The sequence below is a fragment of the Lepidochelys kempii genome, chromosome 8 (assembly GCF_965140285.1).
Source record: "Lepidochelys kempii isolate rLepKem1 chromosome 8, rLepKem1.hap1, whole genome shotgun sequence".
Lineage (NCBI taxonomy): Eukaryota > Metazoa > Chordata > Testudines > Cheloniidae > Lepidochelys > Lepidochelys kempii.
Window position 1 is genome coordinate 19,014,212 of NC_136387.1, and position 19,820 is coordinate 19,034,031.

Here is a 19,820-nt window from a genome sequence, read left to right on the forward strand (position 1 = left end):
CAGCAACATTCAAGACGCTGGGAGGTGGAGGGAAGAATCAGCGTTTTCAGAATTGAAGAAGTATGTCCGTTATGGGAAAGGGAGCAGAGTGTTTACTTCTTAGCTTCAGACAGAAGACAGTAAACAAAAAATAAGAACTAAAAAAACTATCTGACAGCATCATTCTCTTGAGCTATTTGGGCTCCAGTTTTGAACATTTGTTACCGTAAAAAAAAAAAAAAAGGAATCCCTACAAAATACAATAACATTAATGGAAACATTTGGCATTATTTGCCAAGAAAGGCAAAAGAAAGGAAACAAAGGTTAAGTGGAAAAAAGGAATTAGAATTTTAAAACTCAGATTTGCAACCTAAGGGTCAGTCCTGTTAACGTTTGCTACCAAACCTACCAAATGTTCACTAATCAGGACCTGGGCTAACGACACAGGAAAGGACATTATTTTAAAAAATCCCAAACATGTGTCCCAATCCTGAAATCACATCCACACAGGTAGACCTATGCGGAACCCCACTGACTTCAAGAGGACTTCATTGCAAGGACATAAGGATAAACCTGCCAAGAGCAGATTGCAGGACTGGATCTGCGATTTTTATCTTAACCACATCCTTATAAATTTAATCTGACTTGTTTTCTCAGCAGGCCCCTGGGATTCATTCCTTCTAGAAAGGGGAGGGACAGTCAATCAGTGACAGCTGAAGACAAGGCAGCTGAGGTGGAAGAAAAATGATTCTACATGCCTTACTCCACTGACTTGAAAATATAAAGAGAGACAAATGACTGTTACTCAAATAAGGAGACGAAAACACTTAAACCATTAAGGGAGGATTTTATTACAATTACTGGATAAAATGATGACATAATCTGGGGAACTCTACATATTTTTTTATTTAAATGGCCATTTTGTTGCAGCTGTGAAGGGCTGCTCATTGCTAATAACTGCTAATGACCCTAATGTCTTTATTTGTATATTATAGAAATTTGTATATTATATTTGTATAGCTTATTATATTATAAGCTAGAGGATGAATGAAGCCTCAATTAAAAGGATATAGCTTTATCTGGGGTTCATCCTGGGCATTGGTGCCAGACACGCTCCCCATATGAATGAGAAAGAGGAAGATCTGCATTAGCTCCTATCCATTAGTTTCAAGAAAAAAATGACCTCATGTCTATGGGCTCTGGAATCTGTTTAGGAGGTGTCCAGATGTAAGGGGACTTGGGGGGAACGGACTGAAACACTTTTGAGGAAATGGGCCTGAGTAATGGCCGGGCTTCTAAAGCATGTTCACTCAGAGCAGCCTCAGATTACAATAAAGACACTGTTCACCCTGCCAAAGCTCATTTGTGCTTTTCCACACCCACCGAGTCTCCTTGCCAGCCAGCGTCAGGCTGCTACATTAGCCATTGTTGGCCAAGGGACATTTATCTGCAACGTGCAGAGAACTGTGGAGAGAGTATGGTCATAGGGTTACATGGAGGAGACCAAGAGTCTGGATTCCTGGGCTCTCTTTCAGGCTCTGCTAGACTTGCCACGTAACCTGGGACAAAAATGCACTTCTCTGCTCTGTAACCTCAGTTTAGTACCCTGTGAAATGGGGATATGGCTAGATCTGTGGAGAGGTGTTGAGAGACTTGCTATTTGTAAGGCACCATTAGATCCTCAGATGGTACGGGCTCTGCAGGTCATGTTGTCAGCCCTCTCGTCACAGATACAACTCTTAGCTGTTGCACATCTCGCTACCTCATTGCGGGCACAAGTATGTGGCCTAATTTTCAGGAGTTGCTGCACACTCATACATCCCAAAGAAAGTCAGCGACAGAATCTCTGAAAACCAATCCTATAACAAGCTTTGCGCAATCAGTTCCAAGTGCATTTCTTTTGCAGGCACAGACTATGTGCCGAAACCCTAGTTGAATCTAAGCTTGGCTCAAAGTTTCCTCCTAGTGCAACTTTGCCAAAATCCTTGGTGAGACAGCAGACATCTCACTCCTCAACTCCTTTATCCTTTTCCTGCATTCTTGACATTAGCATTTTTGATTGAGGGAATACATTTTTTTTAAATAGTTACATTCTATCATGTCCATACTCAGCTCACATCCCAAAATATTGGGTATGATCGTAATGCTTCACAGCATGATGCTTCACAGCATGACCAGAGGCAGCAATTCCAGAAAGGCACGCAACCTCTAGGCAGGGGCAGCGGCGCTCACCCTGTTTACAAGACACAAAAGCATAGGTAAGCATTCCATGGAAGCAGATGTGTGGCTTTAAATTCTCCTCTCATTAAAGGAACAAATGGTCTTGCACCAGTGGTTTGATGTCCCCCTCTCATAGGCGTAAGTCCCAATTTTGTCCCCTCCTACCTATACAAGAGCCCAGTGGGTGCCATGATTTGGAATTGTAGGGGTGGTAAATATCTATCTACCTCTATCTACCTATTTTCTATGGGTCATGGGTGGTGTAGGTTTCAGAGTAGCAGCCATGTTAGTCTGTATCCGCAAAAAGAAAAGGAGGACTTGTGGCACCTTAGAGACTAACAAATTTATTTGAGCATAAGCTTTCATGAGCTACAGCTCACTTCATCGTAGCAGCTGGGGGTCTGCAGAGAGCTGGCTGGTCACATGGTGGTGGCCCTTCTGCTTGTTTCCACCTGCTAAATCACAGTAAAGAGGCTAAACACAGGTTTTCCACATAAGCAATTGCTGTAGTTGCCATAAAAGGTGTTAACGCAATCATGAGTGGGGGGCGGAGGATGAGTGGTACCTGCAGTTGTGAATGGAACAGGACTGGCCACAAGACAAGCTATCTAGTACAACATGGTCCATAGTATGAAAAAGTTTGAGAACCCCAATCTATGCTATCTGGAGAGGAGGATGGATCTAGCCGTCAAAGCACAAGACTGAGAATCATAACATCTGGATTCTATCCATTGCTCTGCCAAATACTTACTGCATGATTTCAGGCGAGTCACTTCACTTCTCTGGGCCTCAGTTTCTCATTATGCAAAATGGGGATAATCATGCTTATCTACCTCCTAATGGGAAGAGGAGTGAATTATCTTTCTTATATCTAAAGATAAATTTGGGGGAAGGAGGTGACCAGGAGCATCTCTGCTCATAGAAATTGAGGGGCTGAAATGACTTTCTCCTGACCTGGGGTCCAAGAATTATTACTGACGTGAACTATTAGTTCCTCATGGCAGGGATCATGTCATTTATTGATTTCTAAAGTGCCCTCAACTTCTATGGCATTGTATAAGCAGCAGCACTTACAGTCCTGAAGAAGGAAGTAATATTTCTGGATGAGCCAAGAATTATCTGATGAACCTCTCCAGCTGCTCAATGTTTGTCCCCACATCCTATAAAACAGACTCTCTGGGCACAACCAAATCAACTGCCCCAGGTCTCCCTCTGGTCCCCCTTCAGAGTTCATCACACTTTAGCCATCTCTAACCTCTCTACAATCCTTTACTATGCTGTCCTTCCAGCCCATGCTGACATGTACTGTATACACACACACTTCACTAACCATCTACCACTCAAATGCTTGGCTCCTCCATTGCACTGGATTCCTTGCCTATCACCAGTAGCCCTTGGAAATAGATTCACGAGGAAAACTCCGGGCCTCCTAGAAACAGTCGCTAACAATAACAAGATGGTCAATCCAAGAGACAGTTTATGCTGCAATTTTGCTGTTTGACATGGGGGAGGAACCAAAGGGCTGAGGAAGAACACGGAGTCCCACAACTAGATCCCTTTGATTTCCAAATGCTTGTAATTCCGAAGCACTGTATATCCTCTAAATCCCAACACATCCTTCTGGAAAAAACCCACTAAACCAAATTTCCTCCTGCCAATTGCTAGTGGCTCATGAGGGAACAGCTGAAGCCACTGCTCTCTTGAGAGTGAGAGATACAGTGTTATGCCCATTATTCTCTCTCTCAACAGACCACATTTCTCATGCGCAAGGCTTCAAGTGAGCTACCTTGGAGCACTGACCAAGAGCTGCCTTTGCCTTCACAGCCACAGCATTCATGTGATCTTAACTGTGATGCAAGAAGGTACTTTGAGATACTTCATTTCCAAATGGTGTTATACACCTCCAAATTCTATTCTGATAAGATGTATAGCTCCACTGGTGACCACTTACCCATAGATGCTGCTATGCGCCCTGGTGGGGACAAAACAGATGCTGGGATGAGACAAATTTGGACTCTTAAAAAAAAAAAAAAAAAGGAACTTGTAAAGTGATTGAAAGATGATATGCAGGGCCACAGCCCTCAACAGCTAACAGAATGACTGAACAGGCTCATTTCTCCCTGGGAACAGAAGCAGTTGAAAGTGGAACTACCAACCAGAGATACAAAATATGCCTACATTCATTCCTTCATTGCTTCCTCTGGAGCTCAAGGAATTTTCCTTGGTACAAGGGCCATCTGAAATCAAGAACTTCAGAAATAGTGCCTCACTCCCCTCCACCCCAATTAAAGCTGGGGCTGGCTTTCAAGAGCGGGCAAAAAAGCAGAGTCCTGGAGAGCAAAAATACTGCAGTAATTATAGAGCTTTAAAAGTGGCCAAGAGGGTTACTAGGAAAAGAAAGTCAAATGGTGCACTCACAATTGACCATAGCCTTTAAAGCTTCAGTAGTTTGATGTCAGGATTTAGTGGAGGGAAAAATGTAGCACTGTGAGATTTATTAATAATGAGTGAGACCCTGCTCTCAGTAGCAAAAATTCCTATTGAATTCAGGAGGAGCAGGCCCATCATTTGTAAAGTACTTTGAGATCCTCATATAAAAGGTTGCAGAAAAGAGCAAAGGGTTGTTTTAAAATAAAGACAAATTCCCTTTGTGCCACTTTTTTTAATCTCATTCAGTCAGGATTTTGTTTGCATTTGGATGTTGAAGAAAATATTTTAGCTCTCAAATGGAATTCTCCTCTTTCATCTTACAGCCAGAATCACTCCCAGGAGGAAAGCAGAGTTATACACAATTCAGGAGGAAAACAAAACATCAACTAGGTAGCCAGCTGTGGAGCCCAGGATCACCTTCACAGGAAGAACATCCACACAGCCTCTCATTTTCCTGTAGTCCAGAAACAAATGAACCCACAACAGAGATAGAGGCTGTGTCCCAAAAAGGAAGTAGCAGGACAGATCAGAACATGAAAAATCCCATAGAAAGCCCGGCATCTGGAAGTGTTGACAGGACTCCCCTGCAGCAGGCTTCCTGTGGCTTCTGAGAAAACATGTCGGTCCAAGCCTCTTTCTCTTTCCTGAGAAGTGGCATGATGAAGGCACTCTGAGAGTAGGTGTGGTCACCCTGTGCTACTGCACAGCGCTTCAGACAGTGAAAGTGCTGCACCTGATGCAGCAGATAAAGGAGCAGTATAGCGAGTAATTTAGTTGATAATGTTTTACATTTAGATAATACCTTGTAGTCTATGGATGAAGAAAAGCCACTGTGACTGTAAAACACACTCTGTTGTTTAAACCTTGCCCGTCTAATATACAGAACCCTTAACTGCATTGATCTTTAAAACCATTTGAAGACAATAAGAATTGGATTACGTACAAAGACATTTACACACACACACCAAAAGTGTTTTAATACATTAAATAATCTAAATTATTCTGTAACACTCAGGAATCATAGCAGTATAGACTACGAGTATCAAACAGACACCATCTCTATATTAAGTCTCCATATCATTATCTCCTGCAGCCCTAGACAGATTTCATAATAGACGACATTTAAAATTATAGAAAGGCTTAATGTGATGAGAGTCTGTCCCTGTGTTTAGAACTGTACCCTTCAGTGAAACTGCTTTGGAGACTATAACACCTTAGTGAAATTGTTGGGTTTCTCCCAGTGAAATTTACAAGCTTGCTCCTTTGAGAGGCTCAAAGGTACTAAAATGTGCTTGCTCACACACCATAGATGTCATTAAAATTTATATACGGACACAAAAATAGATAAAGAAGATGTTTTAAATCCAAGGATCTCTCAGGTAGGCTAACAAAACAAAAGGCTCTGATCAATAAAATGTTCTGAAACAGTGTAATTTATGAACAAATAAAAAGGTAGTTTAAGAATTAATTATCATTTAAACAAGTATATTTAAAGGCCAGGCATCTGCAAAGACTTTTTTTCATCTGCTTATGCTTCCTTTGTCTGCCTTACAAAGATGGAGTAACCTCCCATTTCCCCAATACACCCCCCATACCACAAAGGTTTAATTAAATTCACTGGAGACAAAGCACAGCTGCACTCCTTGCATGCATTTAAACCAGCAACAATAAACCCCAGCCAAGGCCTACTAGAGACCAAGAGAGTACCCTTACCACAATGCATTTCATTGCATAGACAATAAATCAGGGTAGGATATTTAACCACTGGAAAGGCACTGGCAGGGCACAGCAAGAGGGATGCAGCTACTGGGTCTGATGATTACATTTCATTGCATTTTTCCTCCCACCCTGCCCATCTGACACCTACCCCATCTCCCCCAACACAAAAGATTTGTAGTGCATCTGTTTAGTTGCAAAGGAGGGGGGAAATTGCTGCTTTTATTCTTGATCAGTTTGGCGATGTTCCTTATTTTTAAATCATGACTTTCGCTTCTGCAGATGAATCAGTTCCTATTTTCACCTCATTTGCACCAGCAAAGCACATGACGCACCCATATATGCAGTAATGAAAAGAAACTGCAAAAGAGCAAGATAGAAAATCCTGTCTCTGCTCAAGATAAGGAGTGACATAATCACAAAATAGCGATCAAGTTGTTTCCTCACTTAAAAATCCAGCCCGATCTCTGAAGTGAAAGGTCAATCCCCCCCCCCCCCTTCTGTTCCCCTCGTCCAAAAAGACAGCGGCTGTCCAAAGAGGAAGGAAAACACTGCAAAAGCCTCTTGCTGTTATGCAGTGGGTGGGTGAGGAGGGGGACATACACATGTTCCATTAAACTGAACGTCAGTTAATCCACCGCACACAGATGCACAACCAGGCACAAACACACAATCCCTTTTGCTAATCACAGGGGAGTCGACTGCAACACAGTTTGCAAAGCGACCATCGGTTTATGCCATGCCTGACAACAGCATTCAGTCCAACCAACGGGAGGTGGTGGGCACCGCGCACCACAAATGGGTTTCACTCCAAGGAAAATCGGTTGCCCCCGAAAAGAAACTGCAGGATTTAAAATTCTCTCCCCAACCCTTTGCAAGCTGCAAGATTTACTGCCCCCAGGAAAACCCAACAAATAAAGATCACATTTTACACTGGGTTCTTTCGAGCAATACGGGGACAGGGAGGAAGACAGTGGAGAGCTGATACAAAACGTACAAGAGGAGGAATAAGGGAGGCGTAGGGTGGAGAGGGGTAAGGCACTCACTGTTATCCTGGGGATGTTCTTCTTGCCTTGGTAGGACATGGTGATGATCTGCTGCAGGGACAGAGCCGGCTCCTACCCTCCAACCTGAGCCCCTTTTGCAAGCTGGCGTCTGTCTAGACTGGTGCTTTACCCAAGATCAGGTGGAACAAATGATGCTTCGTGCCCCCCCCTTCCCCTCTCTCCCCCTTTCCTTTCTCCTTCTGTCTTTCCCCCCTCCCTCCTGTTTTACACAATAGTCAATCCTCACACACACCCCTTTCCCCCCGTGCCAGCTGGGACCCTGTGAGAGACGAATGGCTGATCAGGCGGCTCCTCCCTCCCTGAGTCTCTCCCTCTATTGATTTTTTCCCTCTCTCTGCTTGTTTCACTTGCCTCACCCACTTTGCGCGGCTGCTGCGGTGGGGCGCGGCGGCCGCCAGGGGGAGCAGCGAGAGGCATGAGCCCTGAGCTGCAAAGGAGGGCGGGGGCAGTCACACAAAATCCCCAGGGATGTAGCTGCAGAGGGCGCGCAGGCGCCGGAAGAAAGAGAACTAGCTCTCTGATCCCTAACAGCAACGCATGGAGTATTAAAGACAGATCAGAGAGCAGCAGTAGCGGCTGGATTCTCATCTGTTATGCTCACCCCTCCCTTTGCAGGGGAAGATGCATCTTTCCCTCTCACCTAGACCTAGCAAAATCCCTCGTGTTCCCATTAGCAGACGGCTGGCTGCACCCTCTCTGCTGGTCCTTGACTCTCCATGCACAGGATTTGAATCCGTTTGCAATGCTAAAATAAAGTATGTGGGGGGAGGGGGGTCATATGTCCTTGATATTAATGCAGCAGGGATTGTTTTGCTCCAATTTGTTAAGAATTCTGTACATCTATACACTGTGTGGGGATAGCTTTCTTTCTCCCTTCCCAGTACCTCTGTCCCTTGAGCATTTAATCCTGTTGTTTAGGCGCCTTCCCAAATATATATTTATTAACTGAACATTAGGGCATGTCTACACGGAATCTGAAAGCGAGCCTCACAGCCTAGTTCTGTGATCTCACCCTATGGGGCTCGCATGCTAGCTGGCTACAAATAGCTGTGTAGACATTGCAGCTCCGGATCTCCAGCCTGAGCAGCAAATTCTACACATCTATTTTTAGTGCAAGCCCCCTTAGCACAAATCTGTGGAGCAATGCTCACTCCCAGCTGTAGTGTAGACTTCAATAGGCTTTGGAACAGGCCTGAAATTTTTCCCCTCTGCTGACAGTCCCTAGCTCTGTGCTCTGAGGGCTGCCCAAGGCAGGGCATTTCCTGTGGAGGGTTCCACCTGTAGAATTTAGGTTCCACCTGTACAGCTTATCATGCCCTAGCCCAGCGGTTCTCAAACTGGGTCCTGACCCCTTTGAGGTCACCAGGGCTGGTTTAGACTTGCTGGGGCCTGAGGCTGAAGCCCAAGCCCCACTGCCAATGGCTGAAGCCAAAGCTCTAGGGCTTAAGCCCTGGGTGGCAGTACTCAGGTTGCAGGCCCCCTACCTGGGCCTGAAGCCCTTGAGCTTCAGCTTTTGCCCCCCTGCCCAGAGCGGTGGGTCTCGGGCTTTGGCCCCCGACCCACCCAGGGCAGTGGGGCTTGGGTGGGCTCAGGCTTTGGTCCCCCCTTCTGTGGTCATGTAGTAATTTTTGTTTGTCAGAAGGGGGTCATGGTGCAATGAAGTTTGAGAACCCCTGCCCTAGCCAGTCACTGGGATGCTTGTTGTGATTGGTTGGATCAGCACAGGGAAAGGCTGTGGGGCTGTTTGTGTTAGCTACTGTAGACAGTTCCATATTGGCAAGCTCTCTGTGGGATGAACTCTACTGACTGCAATGGCAAAGGCTTCGAGGATCAGACCTTTAAAAACTTTGTTGCTCTTCATTTTTCCCTCACGTGCCCAGCCACCATGGGGATGGTAGGGTTACCACCTTTAAAATGCAAAAAAAAAAAAAAAAAAGGGCACCCACCCCCAGCACAAGACAAGCCCACTGCAACCCCAACCACAAGGCAACTACCCGCTCTCTTCAAAAGCCACTTGTAGTATCTAGAAAGATAACACATAGAGATAAGATTGATAACATCGCAGGTCCTCACTCTCATGTGACTCAAACCCTCTCTCACACACACCCATGGTGTGCTTGAGTATTGGTTTTTCAACAGTTTTGATCTGTTATTGCTTAAAGTGTGGAAGTGGGAACACTGCAGCATCTTTAGCTGGACACAGAAACTTTAACATTAGATATCCCAGTGTCTTCTGATAACAATGCAAATCTTTAGACCTACGTAAAAAATCTGGCATATTAAATTATTTTTCTGGCAAATCCATGAAAAAACCAGCCATGCTCGTCAAATACCAGCCAGGTGGTAACCCTAGGGGATGGGCAAGTAAAAACAAATAAAGATTCTATATGCAGTTTCTAAGAAAACAGAGACAGTGAACAACTTGCCTAACCCTATTTACATGATGAGGCATTACTCAAAAGAGAATTTCTATTTGTGAGAGTTAGGACTAATCATGCACAGAAGTATTCAAGGGGTCAGCGTCCTGCATAAATACAGAGACCACATAAATGCAGCTAATCCTGAGATAGAAGAATGGCAATGGACACACATATTGTAGGGTGTCATAAATATAAAGGGAAGGGTAAACCCCTTTGAAATCCCTCCTGGCCAGGGGAAAGCTCCTCTCACCTGTAAAGGGTTAAGAAGCTAAAGGTAACCTCGCTGGCACCTGACCAAAATGACCAATGAGGAGACAAGATACTTTCAAAAGCTGGGAGGAGGGAGAGAAACAAAGGGTCTGTGTCTGTCTGTAGTCCTCTTGGCCAGGGACAGAACAGGAATGGAGTCTTAGAACTTTTAGTAAGTAATCTAGCTAGGTATGTGTTAGATTATGATTTCTTTAAATGGCTGAGAAAAGAATTGTGCTGAATAGAATAACTATTTCTGTCTGTGTATCTTTTTTGTAACTTAAGGTTTTGCCTAGAGGGGTTCTCTATGTTTTTGAATCTAATTACCCTGTAAGATATCTACCATCCTGATTTTACAGGGGGGATTTCTTTATTTCTATTTACTTCTATTTTTTATTAAAAGTCTTCTTGTAAAACACTGAATGCTTTTTCATTGTTCTCAGATCCAAGGGTTTGGGTCTGTGGTCACCTATGCAAATTGGTGAGGCTTTTTATCCAACATTTCCCAGGAAAGGGGGGGTGCAAGTGTTGGGAGGATTGTTCATTGTTCTTAAGATCCAAGGGTCTGGGTCTGTAGTCACCTAGGCAAATTGGTGAGGCTTTTTACCAAACCTTGTCCAGGAAGTGGGGTGCAAGGGTTTGGGAAGTATTTTGGGGGGAAAGACGCGTCCAAACAGCTCTTCCCCAGTAACCAGTATTAGTTTGGTGGTGGTAGCGGCCAGTCCAAGGATAACAGGTGTAATATTTTGTACCTTGGGGAGTTTTTGACCTAAGCTGGTAAAGATAAGCTTAGGAGGTTTTTCATGCAGGTCCCCACATCTGTACCCTAGAGTTCAGAGTGGGGGAGGAACCTTGACATAGGGTATAAAGAGAATTTCCAACCAAGCACACTAAAGGCAAACCAGGCTTCCTCCAAAAGATCTACATACACCATGACCAATGAGTACAAAGAGATCAACCAGCCCTCCAGGGTTTAAACTCAGTGTTCTAAGGAGTTTAGGAATTTCAAAACCCACTGCTAAGAGCATCTCCTCCTAGGTATACTATAAACATACATGCACACAACAGGTATTGTCAACTGTAAACATTCAAAAATCATGAGTCAGACCCCTACAAATCATGAGATTGGCTTAAAAATCCCAAGATTTTAAAAAATAATAAATGTGGGTTCTTTTTACTTAAATTCTGTTTTTAGAGCTTCTTGCTCGAGTCTCAGATACCTGGGTTTTTAACCAGACCGATCAGCCTCCTAGCCCCATTCTCACTGTAATCTGTGTGGGCATCAAGAAGCTAGGGTCTAACCCAAATATTTTAATCATATTTTGTTCTTCTATGGGGCCTTTTGTCTGATGCTCGCAGAATGTTTTACTACACACATTAATTAATGACAAGTCAAAACATCCTTCAATGACTTAGAATAAAGGTCAACAGATGACAAAACTATTACAAGATCTGCAGTCCAAGAAAGTTGCAGTTAATCAGTCAATAAAGAAGTATTCAAAAATGTAAACAATTGCTTAGATGGAAACTGATGATCTGAACGCTGTCGACAGTTAAAACAAAAACAAAAATAGCAGGGGGTACCCTGTGTCTCCTTGCCAAATATTGTGGTTGTACAAGCAAGTTTTCATATTTTCAATATTTTTTCTCTCCCTGTTACTATGTGACACCCACACAAACAACAAGCACAAAGTGCTGTAATATGGTGCACAGAGTAAACAATATGAAAAGAATGAAGAGTTTTTTTCCCTGTCATCTCTTTCAGTTACTGTCATCTTTGCTGGTTTCAGAGTAACAGCAGTGTTAGTCTGTATTCGCAGAAAGAAAAGGAGTACTTGTGGCACCTTAGAGACTAACCAATTTATTTGAGCATAAGCTTTCGTGAGCTACAGCTGACTTCATCGGATGCATACTGTGGAAACTGCAGAAGACATTATATACACAGAGACCATGAAACAATACCTCCTCCCACCCCACTCTCCTGCTGGTAATAGCTTATCTAAAGTGATCACTCTCCTTACAATGTGTATGATAATCAAGGTTGGGCCATTTCCAGCACAAATCCAGGTTTTCTCACCCTCCGCCCCCCCCCCCCCCCAAACTCACTCTCCTGAGTGAGTGAGTTTGTGTGTGTGTGTGTGTTTTGGGGGGGGTGAGAAAACCTGGATTTGTGCTGGAAATGGCCCACCTTGATTTTCATACACATTGTAAGGAGAGTGGTCACTTTGGATGGGCTATTACCAGCAGGAGAGTGAGTTTGGGGGGGGAGGGGGGGAGGGTGAGAAAACCTGGATTTGTGCTGGAAATGACCCAACTTGATTATCATGCACATTGTAAGGAGAGTGATCACTTTAGATAAGCTATTACCAGCAGGAGAGTGGGGTGGGAGGAGGTATTGTTTCATGGTCTCTGTGTATATAATGTCTTCTGCAGTTTCCACAGTATGCATCCGATGAAGTCAGCTGTAGCTCACGAAAGCTTATGCTCAAATAAATTGGTTAGTCTCTAAGGTGCCACAAGTACTCCTTTTCTTTCTGCGAATACAGACTAACACTGCTGTTACTCTAAAACCTGTCACACACACAAACTCACTCTCCTGCTGGCAATAGCTTATCCAAAGTGACCACTCTCCTTACAATGTGTATGAAAATCAAGGTGGGCCATTTCCAGCACAAATCCAGGTTTTCTCTCCCCCCGCCACACAAACTCACTCTCCTGCTGGCAATAGCTCATCCAAACTGACCACTCTCCTTACAATGTGTCTGATAATCAAGGTGGGCCATTTCCAGCATAAATCCAAGTTTAACCAGAACGTCTGGGGGCGGGGGGGGGGAGGTAGGAAAAAACAAGGGGAAATAGGCTACCTTGCATAATGACTTAGCCACTCCCAGTCTCTATTTAAGCCTAAATTAATAGTATCCAATTTGCAAATGAATTCCAATTCAGCAGTTTCTCGCTGGAGTCTGGATTTGAAGTTTTTTTGTTGTAAGATAGCGACCTTCAAGTCTGTAACTGCGTGACCAGAGAGATTGAAGTGTTCTCCGACTAGCTTATGAATGTTATAATTCTTGAAATCTGATTTGTGTCCATTTATTCTTTTTGTCATCTTTGCTGTTACTTGTACAATTTAATAAATATTCAGGCAGAAGTGTAATTTTAAGTCAACTGTGTCCCTCTAAAGGGATTTCAATAAATACTACGAGATCTTTATAGTTCAAAATTTCTTTTTAAAAATCTAATTCACATTAGACACTCAGAGGACAACCTTTGCTATTGTTAATAGCATGGCAATGCCCAAAGGGCTAATTCAGTACACAGCAAAAGACAGCCTCTGTCCCAAAGAGTTGAAAATCTAAACAAACCCCAACTCTGACCGAGCATTCTTTATGCTCAGAAGCGAGTCACGACCCATTCCAGTGACTGCAGGTATTAGATAGCTAGGTACACTGAGTAGAGATGGGAATTTTTTGATTAAACTTTTTTTGGTTGGAAAATACCGATTCACTGAAACTGATTTTTTTTTCTTTGCTGAAACATACTGGTTTTAATTAAACTTTCCTTCAGTCCAGCATGCAATTTCTGGGCAGCAGGGACAGGGGAGAGAAACCCCCCACCTCCACCCCAGATTAGCCAATAGCCTGGTGAAGGCTCTCACCTGAGATGCAGGAGACCCAAGAGCAGGGATCTGAACCTGGATCTCCGACATCCTAGGGCAGTGTTTCCCAAACTTGGGACGCCGCTTGTTCAGGGAAAGCCCCTGGCGGGCCGGGCCGGTTAGTTTACCTGCTGCGTCTGCAGGTTCGGCCGATCGCGGCTCCCACTGGCCGCAGTTCGCCAATGTTTCCCTGAACAAGCGGCTGTCCTAGGCGAATGCCCTGGGGGTGTCTATCTCTTTCTCTCGTGTTTTTTCACAAAAAAATATTGTAAAGCTTTCCGTGTCATTTCAGATCAGAATGAAAGCGCATTGCAAAACCTCTAAATGTTTTGTGAAATGGAATTTCTGTTTTCTTGCCAGCCCTATTAGAAGCAAGGTCACAGGTGGTCTTGCCTAATGGTCAGAGCAGGTGTCAGGTCTAGTGGTCAGAGCCAATGTCCAGGTCAGAGAACGGAAGCAGGGGACAGAGCCAGAGTCAGCTGGGATTGAGCCAGAGTCAGGAACAGGAACTGAAGCTGAGGATCAGAGTCTGGTTCAGTTCAAATGCCAGAGCCAAGGATTGAGCCAGAGTCAGACATTTTCAGAGTCAGGATTGGTAGCTGATGGTTCAGAAGCAAAGTGAAAGGGCAGGAACCAGAGAGAGGCCAGGATCAGGCACGAGCAGGAACCAGACAGGAGTTAGGAATGAAGAGCACATCAGGAGCACAACAGGAATCAGGAACTCAGTGGAATCAGGATTGCAGGAAGCAGGCAAGAGCAGGGTCCAATGGGGCCACAGTAGATAGTCTGCACAGTTGCTGAGAGAGCCCAGCCAGCTCACTTCCTGGCTTAACGAGTGGGTGTTACAGGTCTTGGGTGCTCCAAGAGAACTTCCTGTGGGGCCAGAGCTTCCAGGTTTAGTGACTTGAGATGCTGCTTTGCCCACATCTTGGTGGTGACAAGGGAGCATCAGAGATCCAGGACCTCCACAGTCGCGGGCTATAGACCCGCATCCTTGAATCCTTACAAACGCTAAGGCACAGGGAACTTAAGCAGTCATAGAGCAAGTCAGTGGGACAGCCACAAACAGAACCCAGAAGTCAGACCTAACTCTCAGCCAACTGCTCTAAACACAGGAGCATACTCCCCATCATTCCTTTTTTGCTGTATGCATATTCTTTAAAATCATTTCCCCCTCTCCTCCAGGAGATATGCTCCCATTGGCAGAGCCCCCTCAATGCCATGCAGTCCTTGGAAGGAGAGCACAGCAAGGGTAAATGCTGCTTCAAGAAGCATGTGTTCCCGATTGGATCTCTGCTGAGATATTCATGGGGTCACTAGAGGTGGTCCCTGGGGAACCACTGGTGCCCAGCTCCCAGCACCTCCAGGAGCCCCAATATCCATAAAGCTCCCACAGAAGAGCTTCTGCGGGGTCCCTTGGAGAAGAGGGTTGATGCCAAAGAACTATGAGGCCCCTTCTTTTGCAGCCTCCAACAGGAATCCACAGGGTCAGGAATTTCTGTGGAATTGCTTGTGGAAGCAGAGGGGACAAGCCAGCCCTAAATGATTAGCACTTCCCACCAATGTTTTTGATCATTTAGGGCCCATTGAAGTCAGCAGCTAACCTCAGATCTCTCTGCTGCCATTTTGAAATGTAGGGCCTGATCCAGACTAAGTGTGTGAGGGGGGAGTGAGGCTATTGTGTCCCACCTTCATAACACAACTGCCTAATGATCAGGCTGGCTTCCACACCATCTCCATAGTACAGGCCATCTCCCAGAGGCAACATAGAGTATGCACAGGCATCACAACCTTTACAAAACAGACTCCAGAGCAAATGCGAATGGGGAGGAACTTGAGATGCAGCCATTCATGCTCGATGCACGTGAACTCCGACAAAAGAAGGAAGGGGGGACAGGAAGGGGGAGAAATGACCCATGTTTTCCTCGGTGGACAGGCTCTGCACAGTTCTCTCCTGACTGGAAAACACTTGTATTTGCTTTGGCAGTGAAAACAAGGAGAAAGAGCAACCAATGTAATACTTTGAGCAAACTCTCCTCGTATGTCGGACTTACTGTTTTAAAGGAAATATCACCCATTTAAAAGCACTAGGGCTTTACCACTGCTAAACTCCAACTCGGTTAATATATTTTTCAGGCCAGGAGATACATGTAGATTTTGCCTGACTGCCCAATTCATTGCTCTGCAATAACTACTCCTGAAGGCATTCTGCGCCAAAAAAATTAAAATTCTGCCCCAAAAAATTAAAATTATGCGCACACTATTTTAAAATTCTGCAAATTTTATTTATCAAATAAATGTGGAGCCTCCAGCATGGCATTGGGGGACACTGGCCACTAGCTGCACAGAGGTGAGAGATCACTGTGCAGCCTTCCCCCCCCCAGGACACAGACTCAGCGGTGAGGCTGCACCCAAACCTGACACAGTGCAAGGACCAGGCCTGCCCCTCCATGCCAGGTGCATCAGGTGTGGGCAGGCAGGCTCAGCAAGGCAGGATCCAAGTGTGGAGGGGCTTAGTGTGGGTGGATCCAGGTGTGGGTTGAGAGGGTTCTGTGTGGGGCAATCTGGGTGTGGAGACTCAGTGGGGGATTCGGGTGTGGAGGGGATCTGGATGCACAGGGGTTTGTTTGGGGGGGTTGGGTGCAATGGTAATGGGACTCTGCAGGGGGCTCCAGATGAAGGTGGTTGGGGCTCAGCAGGAGGGGGGGCATCTGGGTGTGGGGGGGATAGAGTTCAGCAGGGGGTTCTGGGTGTGGGGGACTCAGTGGGGCATTCAGATGCTGGGGGAGTGGGGCTCAGTGGGTTGGGGACCGAGGTGCAACTGGCTGGGGCTCAGTGGGGTGGGGATCTGGGTGCGACTGGCTCATCAGGGTGGTCCAGGTGCAGAGGGGTGGGGTTCATGAGGCGGGGTTCTGAGTATGGGTGGGTGAGGCTCTGGGGAGGGGAGGGTCTGGGTATGAGGGGGTCTGGATGAACGGGGGTTGGATTCCTCCCCCTGCAGCTGAGGAGTAATGGGTGCAGGAAGCAGGGGCGGGGAGTTTGCAGAACTTCCTGCAGCTGGGGGAGAAATCTGTGCCATGCAGGGGAAGAGGAAGTCCTGTCCTCCCCAGCCCAGACTAGCAGCTGAGCCCAGAGCAGGGTAGGAGCCACCAGCCAGGTCTTCCCCAGTCCTGCCTCCTGTCCCATAGTGATTTACCTCTCTGCCGGCTGCCCTGGGCACCCAAAACATACTGCTGGGGAGGGTTGCATGACCGCTCTTGTGGTTTCCCTTGGCTTCCCCATCAGAAAGTCATTTTTCTGCAGGAAAGCAAAGAAATCTGCGGGCGGGGAGGGGGGAGGGGGATATAAATTCTGTGTATGTGCAGTGGCACAGAATTCCCCCAGGAGTAAATAACAGACTTGATAATTGCTAAAAGCAAGGGCTTATCCACAGCTGATTTGGGGTAACTGTCAGGGAGGACAGAGGGACATGGGCGTGAACAGATCCATCAAGAGAAATTTGGGGCTCTGGTACATCATGTTTGCCGGGGCCCCACCCCTGTCCAATTCACTTTATTTATGCAGATTCTACAGATGTTTTGGGGGAGGCCCCTGATAGTGGGGCCCCAGTACAATTGTCACCCTTTCCCCCCCTCTTGTCAGCTCTGAGTGTGAATATCTTTTCCCTGCACCAGAAACAAATGAGAGTGAAACTGAACGTGACAAATGGAACAAGCTTGTGTGTGAATGAGCTAACGCTGCTTAAAGGCTTAATTCACGTAGGGCTCAATCCTACAAGGTGCCAAGTACCCTTGTCTCCTATTGACTTCCCCGGCAGTTGGGAAATGTTCATCATCTCTCTCAGGATTGGGGCTCTGTCACCTCAGGGGCTCTTGCAGGCAGCGGTAGCTGGCACCTGCCGGTGCAGCAACTTACACAAGTCCGCATTAGGGCTGCGAAAAGCCATTCTCACTGTTCAGTGATACTGTGAATTTCAGTAGCGTCTGGACGAGAAATTTCACCCCTGCTGGCTTTGGAGAATAATCATCATCTCTCTCTCCAGCCCCTCCCTTTAAAAACAAGTTTGCAACAAGGAGAGTGCAGTAGATCTGAACATATGCCTTGATTTTATTAGTGACTATGTATATTAATGATTCCTGCCTTTCCCTCTCCCCGTCAAGCTCCCTGGCTTCCTTTCCCTCCCTCCTCCCCCAATTCTTTTTTCTATATGCTGTTTGCCTGGCAAGCCTCAGAGAAGGCAATCCAGTTTAAAGATTAAAACCTAGCTGAGGACATCCATCAAAATTCCCAGGGGAGCAGCTTATGGCGAGACACAGCAGATGCTCAGAGGAAGCAGAATTCCCCCTCCTCTCCCAGAGCAGGTGGCCAGCTCATCAGACTTGACACAGCTTCTAATCACAGCGGGAGGCTGACATTAACCTGCAGTTGTGGGGAGCTGCACTAAACCCCTGTTGGAAAGGGCTTGGCTGTGCAGGTGGAGCATGAGCACAACCCAAGACTGGTACAAGAGAACAACGATCACTAATGCATCCTACTAATTAGTACTAGTCATTATTTCTGTAGTGTCACAGCATTCAAATCCCAGCCTCCCTGCAGCAGGTTGGCCCTGTGGGGTGAATTCCATTGAAGAACACTGAGTTCCTCCTGCAAAGACACCCTTCCTGCAGGAGGGTGTTGAGGAGGGATTGGAGAGGTGGCATGGCATACAGGAGTTTGAATGTGATGCGGAAGTGGCTCCAGAGCCAGCACAGGGATTCAGGGGAGGGCAGGAAGCTGGAGGACGCAGTCAGCACGTCAGGCAAAAAATGGAAAAAACTAAGATCGTATATTGACATTTCCTTTAGTTTGAGGGGACCTGCTGTTCCCTCCCCTTCCTGAGAGTCCTCTAGGATCACTCAGTTCTCACACCCTTAATAGCCACCCCACCCCATGTCAAAGCACCACCAGCATTCAGCTGGAGATGTTGATGCATCTGCCGGCAGCTGTCACTAGAGAGCAGAGTGAGAGAACTCCTATCACCCGTTCCCCCAGAGGTTGAGCATGCTGAGAATGCTGCCAACCCTTGTCCCCCACTGCCATGGGATTTGATCTCAGGACCCCCACACAGTGGTGCTGTTAGACAGCCCAGGCTCACTCTTACTACAGGCTTATTTCTGGAATATTCCTATCAGCAGTGACTGGACCTGAATCAGAAAGGAGCTGAACTCACAGTTCCCACTAATAGTTGTGGGATCACAGGCCCTCAGGATCAGGCCCTACATTTTAGATAGCTGGGCTTGAGCATGCACACTATCCCTATACCTTTAAAATTAGACTACCCAGGATGACTCTTGTCCAATCAAAATATAAAGTTGCTATCATATGATCCCTCAATGAAACCACTGCGCTCGTGAATGAGTAAAGACATCACCACAATTCTCCCTCCCCATGCCCCTTGTTCTATTTTAGTCAATAACTAGCAGTTTCCCCAGGCTCAGTCCCCAGGTCCCACCAGAAACCCCAACTGTCTCTCAGTTCCCCTCTCCTCTGTAGTACTCTTCATAGTAAAGAGGAGACAGGACTCACTTATACCTAGGCTTGGAAGGATTAGATTTTTATCAGTAAATGTTGGTAAACATCAATGATGTCACCAGACTCACAAACTGACTGTCACCATGATAGTCGAAATTTACAAATAGGCAAAGTAAGAAACATGCCCCTTGATAACTTATTAGAGTCTAAGTCCCATGACTTAGACTTATGAATTAGGTTTGTTATGAATGGACTAGCAAATGAATAGTAAAAACAGGCATGATTTTTTGATTTAAGGAGATCTATTTTGTATATTTTGACAGGTGATGTTGACAATTTGTGTTTTAATGTTTTATAAAGCTTTAAGTTTTTGAATTGCAACATCTACTGTCATTAAGAAATTCTCAACCTCCCAATGTTATGCAAATGTGAAAATTTAAATAAATAAAAACAAAAAAAAATTCTTAAATAAACATTGTATCTGCCAATTATCAAAAAATAAAAAAATGAATTCTGCCAAACTGACTTATACTGGACACAACAAGGATTTTCCCCATAATACTAGAAAACAAG

At 45.6% G+C, this 19,820-nt stretch overlaps 1 protein-coding gene across 2 annotated transcripts in view; it reads right to left on the reverse strand.

Moving 5' to 3' along the window:
* Nucleotides 1-19,820, reverse strand: part of DPYSL3 (dihydropyrimidinase like 3) — a 72,197-nt gene that overhangs the window by 34,905 nt on the left and 17,472 nt on the right. Inside the window, exon 1 of one of the 2 annotated variants that reach the window (XM_073355757.2) lies at nucleotides 7,392-7,566. The exons of the other annotated variant lie outside the window; for it this stretch is intronic. Coding sequence (XP_073211858.1) covers nucleotides 7,392-7,430 — 39 coding nt within the window. The 5' untranslated portion in view covers nucleotides 7,431-7,566. Of the gene's footprint in view, nucleotides 1-7,391; nucleotides 7,567-19,820 lie in introns of those variants that run through there. 2 annotated transcript variants of the gene reach the window in all.